The sequence below is a fragment of the Coregonus lavaretus genome (assembly GCF_964263955.1).
Source record: "Coregonus lavaretus genome assembly, contig: HAP1_SCAFFOLD_656, whole genome shotgun sequence".
Taxonomy (NCBI): Eukaryota; Metazoa; Chordata; class Actinopteri; order Salmoniformes; family Salmonidae; genus Coregonus; species Coregonus lavaretus.
In genome coordinates, this window is record NW_028159049.1 from 134,018 (window position 1) to 151,771 (window position 17,754).

The 17,754-nt window shown below is 43.4% G+C and overlaps 2 protein-coding genes across 2 annotated transcripts in view; both read right to left on the minus strand.

The window, feature by feature from the left end:
* Positions 1-550: 550 nt before the first annotated feature.
* Positions 551-1,847, minus strand: LOC311123314 (centrosomal protein 20-like). The gene is made up of 4 exons (XM_084197575.1): positions 1,800-1,847; positions 1,339-1,536; positions 1,119-1,203; positions 551-982 (listed from the first exon to the last, which is right to left on the minus strand). The coding sequence occupies exons 1-4, from the start codon at positions 1,825-1,827 to the stop codon at positions 847-849; spliced, it is 447 nt and encodes a 148-aa protein (XP_084053701.1). The 5' UTR covers positions 1,828-1,847; the 3' UTR covers positions 551-846.
* Positions 1,848-4,133: 2,286 nt separating this feature from the next.
* Positions 4,134-17,754, minus strand: part of LOC311123317 (multidrug resistance-associated protein 1-like) — a gene marked incomplete at both ends in the record, with an annotated part of 32,214 nt that continues 18,593 nt past the window's right edge. Inside the window, 26 exons of the mRNA XM_084197577.1 lie at positions 4,134-4,242; positions 4,396-4,590; positions 5,019-5,185; positions 5,287-5,445; positions 5,644-5,790; positions 6,089-6,190; positions 6,462-6,588; positions 8,844-9,043; positions 9,314-9,624; positions 9,929-10,136; positions 10,344-10,461; positions 10,624-10,705; positions 10,825-11,020; positions 11,240-11,407; positions 11,525-11,701; positions 11,871-11,997; positions 12,095-12,164; positions 12,820-12,907; positions 13,002-13,148; positions 13,346-13,549; positions 14,372-14,464; positions 14,591-14,752; positions 15,045-15,222; positions 16,134-16,340; positions 16,902-17,033; positions 17,241-17,302. Of these exons, the coding sequence (XP_084053703.1) occupies positions 4,134-4,242; positions 4,396-4,590; positions 5,019-5,185; positions 5,287-5,445; positions 5,644-5,790; positions 6,089-6,190; positions 6,462-6,588; positions 8,844-9,043; positions 9,314-9,624; positions 9,929-10,136; positions 10,344-10,461; positions 10,624-10,705; positions 10,825-11,020; positions 11,240-11,407; positions 11,525-11,701; positions 11,871-11,997; positions 12,095-12,164; positions 12,820-12,907; positions 13,002-13,148; positions 13,346-13,549; positions 14,372-14,464; positions 14,591-14,752; positions 15,045-15,222; positions 16,134-16,340; positions 16,902-17,033; positions 17,241-17,302 (3,936 nt within the window). The remainder of the gene's footprint in view (positions 4,243-4,395; positions 4,591-5,018; positions 5,186-5,286; positions 5,446-5,643; positions 5,791-6,088; positions 6,191-6,461; positions 6,589-8,843; positions 9,044-9,313; positions 9,625-9,928; positions 10,137-10,343; positions 10,462-10,623; positions 10,706-10,824; positions 11,021-11,239; positions 11,408-11,524; positions 11,702-11,870; positions 11,998-12,094; positions 12,165-12,819; positions 12,908-13,001; positions 13,149-13,345; positions 13,550-14,371; positions 14,465-14,590; positions 14,753-15,044; positions 15,223-16,133; positions 16,341-16,901; positions 17,034-17,240; positions 17,303-17,754) is intronic.

A 17,754-nucleotide genomic window follows, 5' to 3' on the forward strand; every position in this document is an offset into this window, starting at 1 on the left:
CATAGGGCCTGGTCAAAAATAGTGCACTATAAAGGGAATAGGGTGCCATTTGGGACGATCACCAGGATAGATGTGATAGCAGGCAGGCCTAAGTCTTTCTTTACATGTGAGCTACAACATATGTATATGTTATGATCTACAGTACATGCCTATTTGCTAAGAGCATGAGATAACACTTGTATAAACATTCTATACTGACTTCATAAATGTCGTTTTTATTTGTCGTGACCACAATAGATATTCGAGACAGTTTATTGCCTCTGTGCACTTCTTCAGTGGAAGGTGTTTATCTTGGGGTTTTATGAGAATGTGGGAGTGAAGATACACTGTAAAGATGCCTGAATACTGTATACAGTACATGTACTGGTCTCCAGGCAGAATTATTTTGTGCTACTACTGCCACTGTGTGATGAAACATTAAACAATTATAAAGTGATAAACCCATCGGCACCAAAAATAGGCCTAATGCCAAAATAGAAAAGATTAGCTGTAGATCCACATCAACAAAATGAACATGTGTAGCCTATACCTAAAATCGAATAATTACAAATATGCTAAAAATGCTTTATTTAAAAAAATCTACAATTTATTTTACATACATCTTTATGAGCAATTTGGCACATCAAAAGCTTACTATGTACAGCTATGCTGACATAGCAGTAGTGAAGAACTTACTACATTACAGACACTCAGGGAACGAACATTTGGCCAAATAAAATAAAATCCAGACCTGTTTTGGCAACATTAACACACACTACTAAGGCTTTCTTGACATCAACTGCAGAAAGAATGCTCAACACCCTCAGTCCCAGTGCAATCTGGAGTGACAGACAGGACACACCTGTGTTAAGACTCAGGACCAATGAGTGTGTTACTACGGTCTCTGGTCATTGTAGCAGGTGCTGAGCCCCTGAGAAACAGCTTCCCTCCACTGTCTCCACTGCTGCTTAGGAAGTGGGATAGCAAGCCGTACAGTAGAGGCCTGAAAATACACAATATGTATGTATTTAGTAGGCTTAATAGTAGTCTTTACAGTATTCAATCAATATAGGTAAGACTCTCAGGTCTGGAATCAGTTTCCTGTGGCCTTTTTAAAAATCATTTCTAGATAAACTTACACAGATCTGGAACTGGGGTCCTCCACCACTTTCAGCTCATTCGCCATGAACTGTCTGTCCAGGGGTACCTCAGGTTGACCGGATTCTGAAAAACATTGATTTCATATAGTCATAAAATCAAACTTATAATTGAATAACGGTGAACCTACCAATGGCACTTATATTCAGTTCTGAAATGGATTGTCATATGGTTGACTTGAATGCAATGCATAATATTCACCTGCTGTCAACACTGACGCTGTGTATCGATACTTGTTGAATTCCAGGTACTCGCGGATGAGCTCGTTGATTAGAAGGTTCTCGTGCGACAGCTCGGGACGCGGCTCGCTTTGATCATCCAGCGCATTGAACACCTCAGCTCTGATCCGAGCCTTCAGCTGACCCAACACACCTCGAGACTCCAGGCTCTCTCTCAGAGCTGGGAGAGAAGATAAGTTGTTGAAAAACGTAATAAAAAAACCTCTGCAATTTGTGGGGACCTATTGATAACATATACTTTAAGGTGTGTTGTTCTGTGCGATGGCCAGGCAAACTTTGATAGTTAGCTAGCTTGCGCTACCTACTTTTCCAACTGTGTCGTCTAAAACACTGTGCGTTACACGAACTATGAAATAGTTGCAATTCGCTTGAGTTCAATAAATGTAATATAGACTTTAAAGTGAAAGAAAGGGCAGTGCTTACCGCATTTCAGTTCCGTTATGGTCGCCATTGCAACAGGTATAAACAAATGACGTTCGTATGCCTCACCGAGTTCAAAGGGTAAACTGGTAGCTGCACAAATTAACTTTTGCTCCCACCTAGTGGTCTGAATGGGTTACTTGCCTCGGTCGTTTTCCACTAGTTACTACAGCCACAAAGGCAAAATAGTCTATGTCGTAAACATTTATGAAAACAAAAATGAGCTTTTTGTTCTTAATTTAAGGTCAGGGTTAGGCATAATGTTAGCAGTGTGATTAGGGTTAGGTTTAAAATCACATTTTAAGAAGAGAAATTGTAGACATAGGTGGGTTTTATGACTTTGGCTGTGGTAACTAGTGAAGACCAAGCAAGTCCTCCAGACTGATTACTGTAAGCAAATTATGCCTAATGTTTGCATCACAGGAGGTTGGTGGCAACTTAATTGGGGAGGACGGGCTCGTGGTAAAGGTGGAGTGGAATCGGTGGAATTGTTTCAAATACATCGAACACATTCCATTTGCTCTGTTCTGGCCATTATTATGAGCCGTCCTCCCCTCAGCAGCCTCCTGTGGTCTGCATACTCTGTCAATGACAGGCTTTGGAAAATGTGATCCCATTTATATTACAGTCCTTACATTACCCAACTGCCTGCAGTCATACTTGACTCATACTTATATAAGGCATAGAGGCATAATTGTATAAGGTTTCACAGACCAGACTCACGAAAACATTATTTTCAAAACAGTTTTATTATTTCCAGCATGAAGTATTGTACAGTACAATTCTCAATCAAAAAATTAACAGATTGAATATAAAAAGTATAAATATAATACAATCTCTTAGAATTTGAAGCCAACTTACATGTTCATTATATCACATAAATATTTTATAGTTTCTTCTTAGCATATTGTCTAAACCAGTAAGACAAAAATATTAAGATCCTTTGACTTCTCTTGGAAAAGTCCATATTATGGATCTGTAAAATATATCTAAACAGGAAGGAATGTCTATTTACAGTCAGTCATAACCAGAACCAAAGGAATAACAATATCACTGACATTGAATGGTATGTGATGACAAAGTCTGTTACCTCAATATTTCACCCATAGCTTTGAGAACTAGGGTGTGTGTGTTCATGCGTGTGTGTGGGTGGGTGGGTGGCACGCCTGGCAGATGTAAAGTGGAGAAACACATTCTTTTTTTTAATTTTAACAAATTTGTTCCATTGTTTTGAAAAGGCATTCTCTTCATTCATGTCGGTTTTCCAGTCACCACTGTAACAGTTGAACGCCCAGGTTTTTAGGCCTACATATCCGACCATACAGATTCTATTGACCGTTTTATGTGTTTACTTAGGACTGAAATAAACAAATACCGCAGAATAGTTGGACGATAGGCTAGCTAAGCACCTTGGCTCGCTGCAGTATGTTTCTTCTTTGACCAGACTCATAAAACACTGAAATGGCTGGGTAGGAATCAGACTGATGAGTGTGTTTGTGCGTCTGAAATGGCACCCTATTCCCTATATAGTACAAACCTAAGAAAGTGCACTATATTCTATGGAATAGGGTGCAATTTTAGATTGATGACTGTGAAAAGCTTTGTTTTCTGGGTTGTACAGGGTCAGCCCTTTAAGGCTAGTGTTGGGTCAGAGGATATTGCTCCACTTTCTCTAGACTTACCCTGTGGTCGGTTGGTATGAGAATAGAGATGGATTTATTATTCACATGTTTTCTGTCTGATGAGATGATTTGAATAAAATAGTTGGATTTGGTTGCCTGAGATTTCAGCTCAACATCAACAAAGCTACCTAAGTGTTCTTCATAAAAACACTTCATAAAATGTAGCAGATCTACAAAAATAATTTGGTTCACATTCAGAGACTGAACCAAAGTCCTTTGGATTTTGCACTCAATCTGACTTTCAACTCCATAAGTGTCATTGGCACACTTTACATCAAATATTTAAAATGTTTGTGTACCCCTGACAAGCCTAGCAACAACCATTTGAGTCCAATAAGTTGCATAAATTACAGTCTTTGTGGCTTGATGTCTCTTTCCCCTTCCGAGCACTGGTTTGAGTGTGCGTAGGTTACATGTCTTTATCATGACCAGAGAGCACATACTGTTCACTAAATCGTCACCACATTCACTTCTGGGTCGTCCTTGGTTTGCATCAACATTAGTTCTGGGTCGTTCTAAAAGCATTGCTCTCAGGAAGAGTTTGTGCTGCCTGGATCGTGGAGCTTGGACTGGCCGATTCGACATGTGTTGGTTTGGAAGAGCCAGAGCCATCAGAATTTTCCCCTGGCCAGAGCCCCTCGGAGCTGGGCAGCTTTTAGACTAGCCCAGCCTCTCGGCACATATGGTAGAACTGTCCCCTGTTTGAGATGAGGTTGGCTGGGGAGTCCATCTCCGAGATGTGGCCTTTGTCCATCACTATCACTCTGTGGAACGAGGAGAGAGAAGATGTGTCAGATTCTGTGACTGAACCATTGATTTTGAGATGTTGCGACATCATTTGACTGGGGCGTAGTAGCTACTAGGTGTAGGAAAGGAATTGATATGCACATCCCAAAAAGTAAAGCAGAGAGCCTTACCTGGTATAGTCCATGATGGTGTTGAGGCGGTGGGCGATGGTGAGCACGGTGCAGTCCTCAAACTGTTGTCTGATGGTGGACTGGATCAGGGTGTCTGTCTCCAGGTCCACGGCGGCCGTGGCCTCGTCCAGAACCAGGATCTTGGTCTTACGGAGGAGAGCGCGGGCCAGGCAGACCAGCTGGCGCTGACCCAGACTAGAGAAGGAGACAAATGAAGGAAGGTTGAATATTGGCACTTGAAAACTTTTGAGCACCAGAGCACAGAATATAGAGGTTGACAGATGATAGAACCAGATATAGTAGACCAGATGAACCAAAAATAATGCTCAATAGACTATCTTAATTGAAAGGTTTTTTTTTGTCCAGGACTAGGCTTAATCAGGATGCAGGAAACCATTCCTAGTCTATATGCTTAGTGTTTGGTCTTTGGTGGTCCTTTGTAGCTCATTTGGTAGAGCATGGAGCTTGTAACGCCGTGGTAGTTTGTTCAATTCCCGGGACCACCCATACGTAAAATGTAGGCACGCATGACTGTAAGTCGCTTTGGATAAAAGCGTCTGCTAAATGGCATGTATTTATATATACTATTATATTATTTGGTCAAATATATCAATTGTCCGTACCTGAGGTTCTCTCCTCCTTCCGAGCACTCATAATTCAGTTTGTCAGGCAGGTTGGACACAAAGTTCTTGAGGTGAGCAAGCTCTAGCGAACTCCATATTTCCTCGTCACTATACGTGTCAAAGGGGTCAAGGTTCATACGCAGAGAGCCAGAGAACAACACAGGGTCCTGTTGGAAGAAGAACCAAATGTCAGTTACCATCACTGTAGTAAGAAATGTTTTTGGGGATTATCAAATAAAATCAATCGATCAATCAATAACTGTAGTACCTGTGGGATGATGGTAATGCGTGATCTGAGGTCGTGGAGTCCGATCTCTGCGATGTTGACTCCATCGATGTAGATCTCTCCCTTGGCTGCCTCTAGGATTCTGAAGATCCCCAGGGCAAGAGAAGACTTTCCAGCTCCGGTTCTGCCCACAATGCCAACCTAAGAATGACAAATGAGACCGTTCGTTAGATAGGATTAAATAGATTTTACTGGTCAGGTCACATGGCTGGGAAAATACCCATTGTCCTAAGTATCATAAAACTGTGAAAGGAGTATGTTGCTTCAGATAAAACTGAATTTCATAAACAAAGCATTATGGGTACTGTAGAAGGCTACATCATTCTAGATTGTAGTGACCTTTTCTCTGTCCTGGATTTTCAGGGTGATGCCCTTCAGTGCCCAGTCTAGGCCCTTGCGGTACTGCAGTCCGTAGTCTTGGAACTCTATGGTGCCAGTCTGAGGCCAGGCCAGAGGCAGGGAACTGCCCTCCAAGTTCCACGCAGCCTGGTGAGTATAGAGAACATTTTAGATTAAATGGATCTGTCTCTCTATATCTATGTTCTTTGTCCCTCTATGTCTATAGTTCTAAACAGGTTAGTTTCACAACACTTCAGATACTGTAAACCTGGCTAAAGAATGGTTAGTTTGTCAACACTTCAGTTACTGTAAACCTAAAAAAGAGAATGAATAACAGTCATGAACCAGGAACTGCCAACATAACTTACAACTTTAATGTCATGACTTATATAACGGCTCATTTCATTGGGGTATTAGCTAATAGAGAGAGTATGTAGATGCTTACCTCTTTCGCAGTGTCAGCGTACTCCTTCACCCTCTCAACAGACACAATGTTGTTCTCTACGTCTGTCCATGATCTCACAATCCAGCTCAGAATGCCAGTCACCTACACAACACAATTGCGAGGTTCAAATGAAAACAGGGCTCTCTCATTTGAGGGAATATGCAGTTAGGATTGTGCAACACATAGGTAGGCTATTGTTCTGCTTTCTTTTCAGTTTGGTAAACCACACATTTTCTGATGCAATAAAAGGGATAGCCTGTAATGGGTTTTGTATGATTGTAGCCGGGTAGAAAATATAAAAAGGACTGTTCTTCTTTGTAGCTGAATGAGTCGGTTATCTATAATGACTACGGTATAGGGTATAATATCTTACCTGGAGGGAGTGTGACACAGCCAAACCAACAATGCCAGGGCTCAGGGTGTCTTTCCCTATCACAGAGAGAACAGCTGCAGCCAAGACCACACCATTACCGACGAACTCAAGATTAACTGCCAACCACCTGCGGATATCAGGAGATGAAAGTCAGATTAGTTGTGGAGAAAGTTTTTGCCTCCATCATTCATCATGGAGGTGTTTTGATTATATTCTGACACAATCACAACAATTAATTAATTAATAAAAATAACAAATCGTGTCAAATCGCCAGTTGGCAACCCATCCCTTGCGGGATTAATTGACAAATAAACAAACATTACAATGATTCACAGTGATAGTTCACAGTGATAATTCTTCAGGTGTTGTGCGTACCGCATAAAGAAGGAAAAATAAATCAATACATAATAGTAGATAAGGTTATCCAAGCAATAATAATAACCCTAGAGTAGTAAAAAAAAGAAAGAAATACAGATAAATAAATACAGAAACATTTAACGGAAGGCGTTTAAAACCGGTCTGTCACAAAGAGAAGATTGAAGTGTGAGAGATATAGGCCTACACACAATCTATATACAGTGAGGGAAAAAAGTATTTGAGCCCCTGCTGATTTTGTACGTTTGCCCACTGACAAAGAAATGATCAGTCTATAATTTTAATGGTAGGTTTATTTGAACAGTGAGAGACAGAATAACAACAAAAAAATCCAGAAAACGCATGTCAAAGATGTTATAAATTGATTTGCATTTTAATTAGGGAAATAAGTATTTGACCCCCTCTCAATCAGAAAGATTTCTGGCTCCCAGGTGTCTTTTATACAGGTAACGAGCTGAGATTAGGAGCACACTCTTAAAGGGAGTGCTCCTAATCTCAGCTTGTTACCTGTATAAAAGACACATGTCCACAGAAGCAATCAATCAATCAGATTCCAAACTCTCCACCATGGCCAAGACCAAAGAGCTCTCCAAGGATGTCAGGGACAAGATTGTAGACCTACACAAGGCTGGAATGGGCTACAAGACCATCGCCAAGCAGCTTGTTGAGAAGGTGACAACAGTTGGTGCGATTATTCGCAAATGGAAGAAACACAAAAGAACTGTGAATCTCCCTCGGCCTGGGACTCCATGCAAGATCTCACCTAGTGGAGTTGCAATGATCATGAGAACGGTGAGGAATCAGCCCAGAACTACACGGGAGGATCTTGTCAATGATCTCAAGGCAGCTGGGACCATAGTCACCAAGAAAACAATTGTAACACACTACGCCGTGAAGGACTGAAATCCTGCAGAGCCTGCAAGGTCCCCCTGCTCAAGAAAGCACATATACAGGGCTGTCTGAAGTTTGCCAATGAACATCTGAATGATTCAGAGGAGAACTGGATGAAAGTGTTGTGGTCAGATTAGACCAAAATCGAGCTCTTTGGCATCAACTCAACTCGTCGTGTTTGGAGGAGGAGGAATGCTGCCTATGACCCCAAGAACACCGTCAAACATGGAGGTGGAAACATTATGCTTTGGGGGTGTTTTTCTGCTAAGGGGACAGGACAACTGCACCGCATCAAAGGGACGATGGACGGGGCCATGTACCGTCAAATCTTGGGTGAGAACCTCCTTCCCTCAGGCAGGGCATTGAAAATGGGTCGTGGATGGGTATTCCAGCATGACAATGACCCAAAACACACGGTCAAGGCAACAAAGGAGTGGCTCAAGAAGAAGCACATTAAGGTCCTGGAGTGGCCTAGCCAGTCTCCAGACCTTAATCCCATAGAAAATCTGTGGAGGCAGCTGAAGGTTCGAGTTGCCAAACGTCAGCCTCGAAACCTTAATGACTTGGAGAAGATCTGCAAAGAGCAGTGGAACAAAATCCCTCCTGAGATGTGTGCAAACCTGGTGGCCAACTACAAGAAACGTCTGACCTCTGTGATTGCCAACAAGGGTTTTGCCACCAAGTACTAAGTCATGTTTTGCAGAGGGGTCAAATACTTATTTCCCTCATTAAAATGCAAATCAATTTATAACATTTTTGACATGCGTTTTTCTGGCTTTTTTTGTTGTTATTCTGTCTCTCACTGTTCAAATAAACCTACCATTAAAATATAGACTGATCATGTCTGTGTCAGTGGGCAAACATACAAAATCAGCAGGGGATCAAATACTTTTTTCCCTCACTGTACATATGTGCTCTTTGCTAGAGGCCTATGTCTGGAGCTAAATATTTGTATAATTTAATTATAGGTCACCCTTTTTTCTTTTATTCCAGGCTTTATCAAAAAATTCAGAAAACGGAAATACACAATGTACACCAGTCACCACATAAACTGGATATTTATTTTTGCCAGAGCATGTACTGCAAGGTGAATTTGTTGTTGCTATCAAACCTTACCTGGTGGCCACAAAGCGAGGGAAGTAGGAGGCCTGGTTGAAGTCGACCCTCTTGTTAGCCTGCACAATGAAGCGGTGCTGTTCTCCGAAGGCCCGTATGACACTGGCTCCCTGCACGGTCTCGTTGAAGTGGGTGTAGATGGGCGAACGGCTCACCGACTCCAGCCTCCGCAGCTGGCAGGATGTGGCCACGTAGAAACTCTGTAATGCACAACGGAAAAATAAAACATTAGGTTTTAATGAACCGAAAGTACCAAGAGGTGGTGTATGTGTGTGGAAGGGGGGTTTTCCACTCCAGCATTCCTAGTAGATTTACAGTATGTAGCCTGCAATTACTTAGCACTACTATGTTAGCAGGTGGAATAAATCACCATGCAAAACAACAACTTGCAAAATCAGCTATTTTAGTTTTCAAGAGTCTAAAACTATTATTTTCCCACAAAATGGTGGCTCAGCCGGTTAGAAACATACCTGAACGAAGGCGTAGAGAATGGCAAGGGGCAGGATGACGACCGCCGCAAAAGGTGTAGCCAGCATGACGATGATACAGACTTCCATCAGCTTGAAGAGGTAGCCCAACATCATCTTGAGGCCGTCGGGGATCATGCAGTCGATAGCGTCAATCTCCTTGGCAAAACGGTTTAGGAGGTTCCCGCTGGGGGTGGTCTCAAAGAAAGACATGGGGGAGTGGAGAACGTTCTTCAGGAGGTCCATGTGGAGGTGCCGGGACGCGATGATACCTCCGACCGAAATGGCCACCGTGGTGCCGAAAATAGCGATTCCTGAAATATAAAATAAACTGCTGTTAGGATCCCTGCTGTTTGGCAACTGTGGTTTATATCATATACTGAAACTCTCAATCTCTCAGGACTCTTGGAGGACTAGTACAATGGAGGGTTACAACAGATCCAAATAAACAAACGTTAGTGGGATCAAAGATGGAATCCGCATTAGGGGAAACAGGGGCAGTTTCACCATGAAGGATTCCAGCTCAACTGTAGCCTATGCTGTTTCTCTTCATCCAAGTCAAAAGGACCTACTTTTATCTTTGGTGTCTTTTCCCAGTAAAATGCATTCGCCACTGACCTTGTGCGAAGCCCAGAGCCCCGTAGACGGCCAGCTTCATGTCTGTGTCGACCTGGGTGCCGTTGACGATGGGTTCGTCGGCCCACAGGCTCAGCCAGTAGTTGTAGGCCAGCGAGGCCCCCTGCTGAAAGGCATACAGGAAGAGGATGGGGATGATGAAGGCCATGCCGATGGTCTTGAAGTACTCCATGTACATCTCCAGCCTCACCTGTGGTAAAAAGACAGACAATCAGTTGCTAGAAATTGACAAACACCTGTTAATATGTGAAAGGTGAGAAAGAAGCTATGTTTGTTTTAAAGACACAATGTGCTGGAGCACTCAAATGGGTAAAACCTGTATGGCTATGGAGACTTTATAGTGTTGTTTTTAACCATAAGAGGTGCAGTCAAAAATCAGCTCTTGTTCTAGACTCACCCTCCCAGTGCGTGCCTTGTCAACCTCCATCAGCTTTCCCAAGTCCTCAGGAACCTGCTCCTCGTCTATCTCAGACATGGGCTCCATACCCTGCAGGTTAGTACTGTTGGTGTCACCCCTAGAGAACATAGAGGGGTTTCAGTTTGGTTTTTATTTTTAAGATGCTTGGCATGCTCAATGTGACGTTTTCTCCAATATAACTTTAGTATACCATTGAATCAATAAGAACCATGATATTATCAGGAAAGAAATACGTAATGTGTGCTGGAAATTCACTTACCCAATGAGCTGCTCTTGGGATAGATCTCTTGAGAATGGCATGAAGTCGGTCACACTCAGCCGTGAGCTGGCCCTCCTGGCACCTGCAACAATGCCACAAAATATTAATTTAAATGGTGAATAGCTTGTTGGTGAGAAGCAAACGTTTGTTCATCAATGGCGATAATGACTTATCCCAAATGTCATCACAAGGAGGTCCTACCTTTCTGTGCGGCGGTCTCTGTGATGCTCTCTTTATGGTCGTTGCTGGCGAAGGTATGGATGAAGTCTGCAAAGGCCCCGTGGCGGCTCAGCAACTCCAGGTAGGAGCCACTCTCTGTGATCTCCCCGTCCACCAGCACCAGGATGAGGTCCGCCTGGGGCAGGAAGCTCATCCCATGGGTTACTAGGACACGGGTCTGGTAGCATAAACCACAGGAGGAGGATTAGTCAAAATAGACGATCAGCGGAACTAGCCTAATACAAATGGTGGATTTGATTTGAAGAATCTGCAAAATAATGCTTTTTCATCTCAAAACCACACAAGAAACAGTCGGTTACGTGTAAGCTTTTAATATTGATTTCTACAAGTATCACTCTGACTGCTAACAGAGATCATATTTTGGTCATATTTTTACCTTATCTCTTAGCACTCCCTTGGGTCCGATGACTTTGTCAAAGATGTGTTGCCCCACATGAGCGTCCACAGCAGACAGGGGGTCATCCAGCAGGTAGACATCAGCCTTCCTGTACACGGCCCTTGCCAGGCTCACCCTCTGCTTCTGACCACCCGAAAGGTTCAGACCCTGTCAGGGAGAACAATCAAGAAGAAGACATGACTCCAGATTCCAGAACATTCTAGAAGACCATTTGATTGACCATCTAGTGAAAGGAGATGGAATTCTAGAAGATTATTTTCACACCTTCTCCCCAATCTCTGTGGAGTCTCCAGCAGGCAGGATCTCCAGGTCAGGCAGCAGGGCACAGGCGTCCAACACCCGCTGGTACCAGGTCTTCTGCTTCTCACGACCAAACATAACATTGTCCTGGACCGTGGCATTCTGGATCCAGGCCTGCTGGGGTACATATGCCACTGAGCCCTGTGGAGACAGAACAAGAAATAGAGAGACATTAGCATTGAAGAAGAAGAACATTGAGTTCAAACCACACCCTCACAGACAGATTGTAACACTGAAACTGAAAACCTTAGATTCAATATATTCAACTTCTGTTGCTTCCTTGTGACCTATTTTAAGAGAACTTGTTTACCTTAATAGAGACACTGCCACTCCTCTTCTCTGTCTCTCCAAGCATGGCAGACAGCAGGGAGGACTTCCCGCTACCCACATGGCCCACCACCGCCACCAGTGAACCCCGGGGTACACGTACATTAATCCTGGAAACAGAGGAGTGGAGTTGTGTGAGCCTCATGTCTCTTAACGTAAACTTCAGACCGTTTTAAAGTGTGAAATGGGAATACTGTTGTGATTTACCTTTTCAGACATGGAGGACCTTCTTTAGTCCAACTGAACGTTCCATTGTCTATCAACACACCTTCCCCATCTGAGAAGAAAAAATTAAAAAGAGAGGGAGATAAAGAGAGGAGAGAGAGAGGAACAGTTGAACAGGCGCCAATATGTCCTCTGCATACAGGCATAACAGTTTATGCACCCGTGCAACAACTACCCAACGTTAAAAATATAATGTCCTTTCAAGTGACATGTCAAATTGCAGAGTCTACATAATTACAAGAGGTCTAGTTAGCTTAATCCTCAAAATTACAGTGTGTTCTTTTTACGAGCTGTCTTAAGGAAGTGTTGACGGATTACAGGCGAAGGAAACTGCTATTATTTATCCCGGAATCATACATCTGACTGTCTAGAAGTGATTTACATTCAACCACTGGATGGCAACATCCTATCATTACTCAGTCTACCCAGTCGACCTCGATCACAGGAAGTGACAACATAACATTACCCATTAAGGGTTCTGGATGGAATGCCATGGATGTAAACAACAAATCTTCGGAGGCTTGTTTTTATTGGTTACGACAGGCAGAGGCAGACCACAGTTCCCAGTGGGTAAGAGTTACTATGAGAGTGTTGTTGTTGATCAATTGCTATAGGGTGATACAAGGCCCTTTGCTCCACTCGGAGCCAAAAGTTATAGGTCAAGTATGTCAACATACATGGCAACCAGTAGGTGTAGGTGTTCTTACCAGTACTCAAAGAGGCCTTGGCTACATTGTCGTCTTTCAGCTCCTCAGAACACAGGTATTTCCCTAAGCGCTTCAGCGAGACTATGGCCTGAAATTCAAAGAGAAATCCATTGATTTTTAACAGTTCCACAAGACATTATACATTGGTTTGGTCTCTTGAATACTGGACATTGTATTTTCACCTGCATGGTAGTGCTCATGGCAAAGGGGAGCTGGCTCAGTGGGGTCTTCAGAATGTTGATGAGAGCCATGGAGACAAAGACCTTCTGGGCATCCAGGACGTTCTTGTCATCAATCAGCACATAGACACCAAACATGGCAAAGGCAATCTGGGGGGAAAAAACAAATAAGCACGATTGGGACACAGTGACCTGAAGCTGTAACTGTAACCACCACACACAGAATTCAGCCATGATACATTTCTACTGTGAGACTTGAAGCTATGAATAGAAAAGAGTAGGTTGAGCTATCCTCCGAAGACGAAATAACTACTACTACTAGTTATATTGAATTGTATTGCAAATACCAGGAAAGTGGATGAGTTGAAGGAGGCGATGGAGATGGAGTAGAGGATCTGGGACTTCTTGAGGGCCTTCAGTTCTTTCTCCCTGTATCCCAGGACCTGCTCCAGAAAGGCTTTCTCCCATGCATAGAATTTCAGGATCTTGATCCCGTTCAGGATCTCGTTCATCAGCTTGATCCGCCCATCCATAAACTTCATCTGTACCTCCTAGGGAGAAGCATTCAAAGACATGGTTAAATACATGTATATAGTAAGCCCTTCTAAAAAGAGGGAAGAGGACAGCAACACCACAAGAGAACAGCACTATAGAAAACCTACAGAAGCGTGGTTGGTCCAGCATACCTGGATATATTACTGATCTCAAGATGGCGCTGCAGTGGATAGTAGCTGTCTGACGGGCTCCTGACCAATTCTGCTATTTTGTGTGTTTTTTTTGTTGGAAGAGGACCCGTAAGTAAGCATTTCACTGTCAGTTTTACGAAGCATGTGACAAATAAAATGTGATTTAATTGGATTTTATAGACATAGTGTTGTCAGTTACAGCTGCAAATACTTGTCAAGTAACAGCTAATGTTTAGCACTATACAGAAGTATGTACTTGTTTAATTTAATTAGAATTTTACTGTGTTACAGTATTGAACACAGTTCTTAACACTTAGCAGTTTTATGACGAGGAAACAACAAAGCGGCCAGGAAAGCGGTCAGTGACATTCTACGACTGTAAGTTCAATTAAATCAGCCATTATTGCCAAAAACAGAAATGAAAAATATAGCCTTTTATAGCCCCTTTTTTCTGTGGTTGTTTTTCATAAGCATTACATGGTGGAGACATCCATCCAACCCGCACGCCCACACAGCTTTCCCTCGGCTATCTAAACCAGCTGTGGCATCCCTGACCAAACATGCAAAATCACATTCTGATTCAGCTACTGCCTGGGGTCAAAGTAGCCTGGCAAGACAGTGCAAAAAGATCTGGGACCAGACTGGGGTCGATGTGCATATGAATCTCATCATAAGACCAGTCCGTACCTGCAGTTTGCTCCTTTTCTTGGCAATGAATCCGTTGAGTGGGAAGATGAGGATGACGGTGGCAATTCCGGCTAGCGCAGATGGGCCTAGGTGCTGTAAGATGGCATCGTTTTACACAAGTCATCACAAGCAATGTTTGTTATAAATGAGTACCAGAGAAAACAAATGTCCGTCATCAATGAGTACCAACAAAAACAGAAGTTACTGTGCCATCCATACCTGCCAGAGGAAGAAGAGGCAGAGGGCGATCTCGATAGGAGCCAGCCACACTGCGTTGAAGTAAACCACAAAGTCCATGAGCTTCTGAGTGTCGGCTGATACCAGGTTGACGATCTCCCCCACTGTGCACGTCCTCCTGGATGCACTGTTTATCACCAAAGACTAGAGGAGAAACAGAACAACCTCAAGTTAAACCGCCAGTAAATGAGGATTATGTAACACTTGGTTTCAAGGTTTCTTAACATCCAAAAACCCTATTTCTAACTTAAATAAACCCTAACTCGACAATTAACATGTATTTTTCAACGTTTTTTTCTTGGGCCTTGGAAAAATAATATGTTAATTGTCGAGGTATAGTTTATTTAAGTTTGAATTTCAAGCCTGCCATTAAGAGCCAATGTTTACAACATCACGCCCAGTCACCCACTGTCTACTGGTTGGCACGACGATGTACCTTTCTGTAGACCAGGCCCATCACGGCTGTCTTCACTCTCATGCCCACAGTGAAGCAGGTGTACATGTACTGGTGGTTGAACAGGGACTGGAGACAGGACAGCAGGAACATCAGGGTAGCGTAGAAGTAACCCTTCCACAGGGGGGCGTCTTCTTCGTTCATGAAGCCCAGAAGAAGACTGTTGGAGAGGGGATAAGGGTGAAAGAGAGAACATGGTGATATCATTCAGTACTTCCTGTGGATACATTCTGCTTCATGTTTCTGGAGACTTTGCAGCATACTCAACTCAACAGAGGCTTATTCACACTATAAAACATAAGCCTATACACTGAACATGGACACTGTGCCAATGTAGTGCATTTAATGGAGACATAAGCAGAGACAAGTTACTGTTCTCTGTCAGCTTTGTGTATCCCTGTCATGTTTCCTTCACTTTCACTGCTTTGCCATGCAGCCCTATATGGACTATGATCATTAGTGTGGCCGCAGGGCCTGCTGGTCGACACAAGGCAGGCTCTAGTTGCACAATAGTGCTCCTATTGTGGCTGGGCTGGCCTCAACACTTGGCTAGCGGCTCTCTTATTGTGGTCCACCAGTGCAACCTCAGCATTTCTGCCATTTAGAGCGTTCTCTTCACTCTCTCCTTCTTTCCTTCCTTTCTTCTCTTCGCTACCTTAAGCTTAGCTAACGTCCTGGACTCTCCATGTCGGGGCAGAAAGCTGTGGTCTCGGACTCCTTTCTCTTGACCGTAATTAACACTTCCACCAAGCCATGGTTGTGCAACAACAACAAGATTCCTGTCTAGACTGGCATTGGGTGCCGGAGATGGGGTCAACCATGGCGGGCCCAGTTTTAAGGTTGCCAAATTCAGTCGTTTTAGTATGTATATCAATGTCAAGGGCATTGGAAATAGACGTGGAAGCTGTCTGACTTGCAAGGGATTGTTGTGTCAAGTGCTGCCCAGTTTACGATGGCTTTGTTTACGATGTGATACCATGGATTTTTGGGAGTTCCTTTCTTTATAAAAGCTTTAGCAATGCTTCAGAGTCTCCTATGTAGAATTGACGTCAAACCCTTAGCCGTTTTTACCTGAGCACCTGAGGGATGGCAAACATAAAGAAGTCGTGGAAGATGATGCACATCGTCCCAGTAAGGAAGTAAGGTCCGAAGTTCCTGGCCAGTGTCCTCAGCAGACAGAAGCCGGAGCTCTGCTCCTTCTGCAGCTTCCTGAGTATCTGGGCCTGGTCGGGCAGTCTGGTGCCCTGCGCCACGCCTGCCGCCATGGCCTTCTCCTGCCTGGAAAAACAAAGAGACAGAGAGGACATCTGTGTTAGATGGCCCTTAATAGCACCCGTTTTTTAAATGGGAAACAGATAGACAAAAGGATGAAAAAAAATCAACAACAGTCGTTGTTGTTAATTTGACACATCTCCGATGCAAAAAAGTGAAGACTTTTCAGCAGCTGAAATAGGCATTATCCTGCTCACACGTGAGTAGAGGAGCACTTAACGCAAGGTTTTGGAATTTAACAACGGGATCTTCAAAGCTTGTGTGTGTTAACAAGCGTTGGAATTGACACAGGGCTAGTGTCTTGACGTTACAGTATGCTGTCCTTAGGGGACTTCTTTTGACATATTTTCGGACTTAAGTGTCCCTTAGTGAGACTGCTTGTTTTTCGATTACAACTACACAAGCTCCTCAAGGGACCTTGATCATCTAGAGTTCTAGGCAGACACTCTTCTGAAGTTTAACCACAATGTCAATGTCAATGTCATAAAATTAAGTTGATTGATTCCTGAGCCTCTGAAGCTACAGAATTAGTTTGGCGAGAGTATGCATATTGTAATTGGTTCTTACTGTTGCAGTTTGGCGCATTCTGTTGTCCACTCCTCCTCCAGATCAGAGATGATCTTGTCCGATGTGTCCTCTTCCCTCAGGTTCCACAGGTCTTCAGCTTCCAGAGGGGTACGATAGCCTTTAATCACCAGCCTGAGGGAGCATAGATGATACACTGAGTGTACAAATTGACTTGCACCTGGTCAGTCTATGACTTGGAAAGAGCAGGTATTCTTCAAGTTTTGTACACTCAGTGTATAAGTTACACACAAACACACACGTACATTATACGATTTACAGTATACAAGGTTTTTCAAACAAGTCAACATGTTGTTTGAGAGTTTCATTAAACCATCTTACCCAGTAAACCACCAGAAGAGGATCTTCGACAGGAAAGAGGCATCCTTGACTGGACATGGGTTCTGAAACAGATTAGAGGGTGAATGTCACTGACTTTGACCACCATGTAAATCTCGCAATGGTTAAAGGCTTTGGTAAAACATAGGACTCCTCTGTGGCTGACTGTAATGGTTCTATGATGCACTTGTGGAGTCTATTTACTGGATGCTAATGAGTTTAAACAGCATGATACAGTGAGGTGGTCCTCAGTGGAGACTGCATGTGTAAATAGCTGAAGACTGTGGACAGGAGTAAAGAGTTAGTGTTGGAGCTAGGGTTGGGAGGAGAATTTGAGGTCCATGCTGGATGGAAATGTGTCGTCACTGTGGCACCACGCTGAACACACACACTACCAATTTGTGCTCTCACTCGATCTTTGACCACCTCTCTTCCCTTTACCGCCCCCTCACCGGAGGTCTCTCTCTCTCTCTCTCTCTCTCTCTCTCTCTCTCTCTCTCTCTCTCTCTCTCTCTCG

Excerpts from the sequence above, each read along its gene's own strand:
- LOC311123314 (XM_084197575.1), bottom strand. The coding sequence starts at position 1,827 with ATGGCGACCATAACGGAACTGAAATGCG. Across the intron at positions 1,537-1,799 it reads CATAACGGAACTGAAATGCG|CTCTGAGAGAGAGCCTGGAG; the intron begins GTAAGCACTGCC and ends CTTCTCTCCCAG. Across the intron at positions 983-1,118 it reads GACCCCAGTTCCAGATCTGT|GCCTCTACTGTACGGCTTGC; the intron begins GTAAGTTTATCT and ends GTGTATTTTCAG.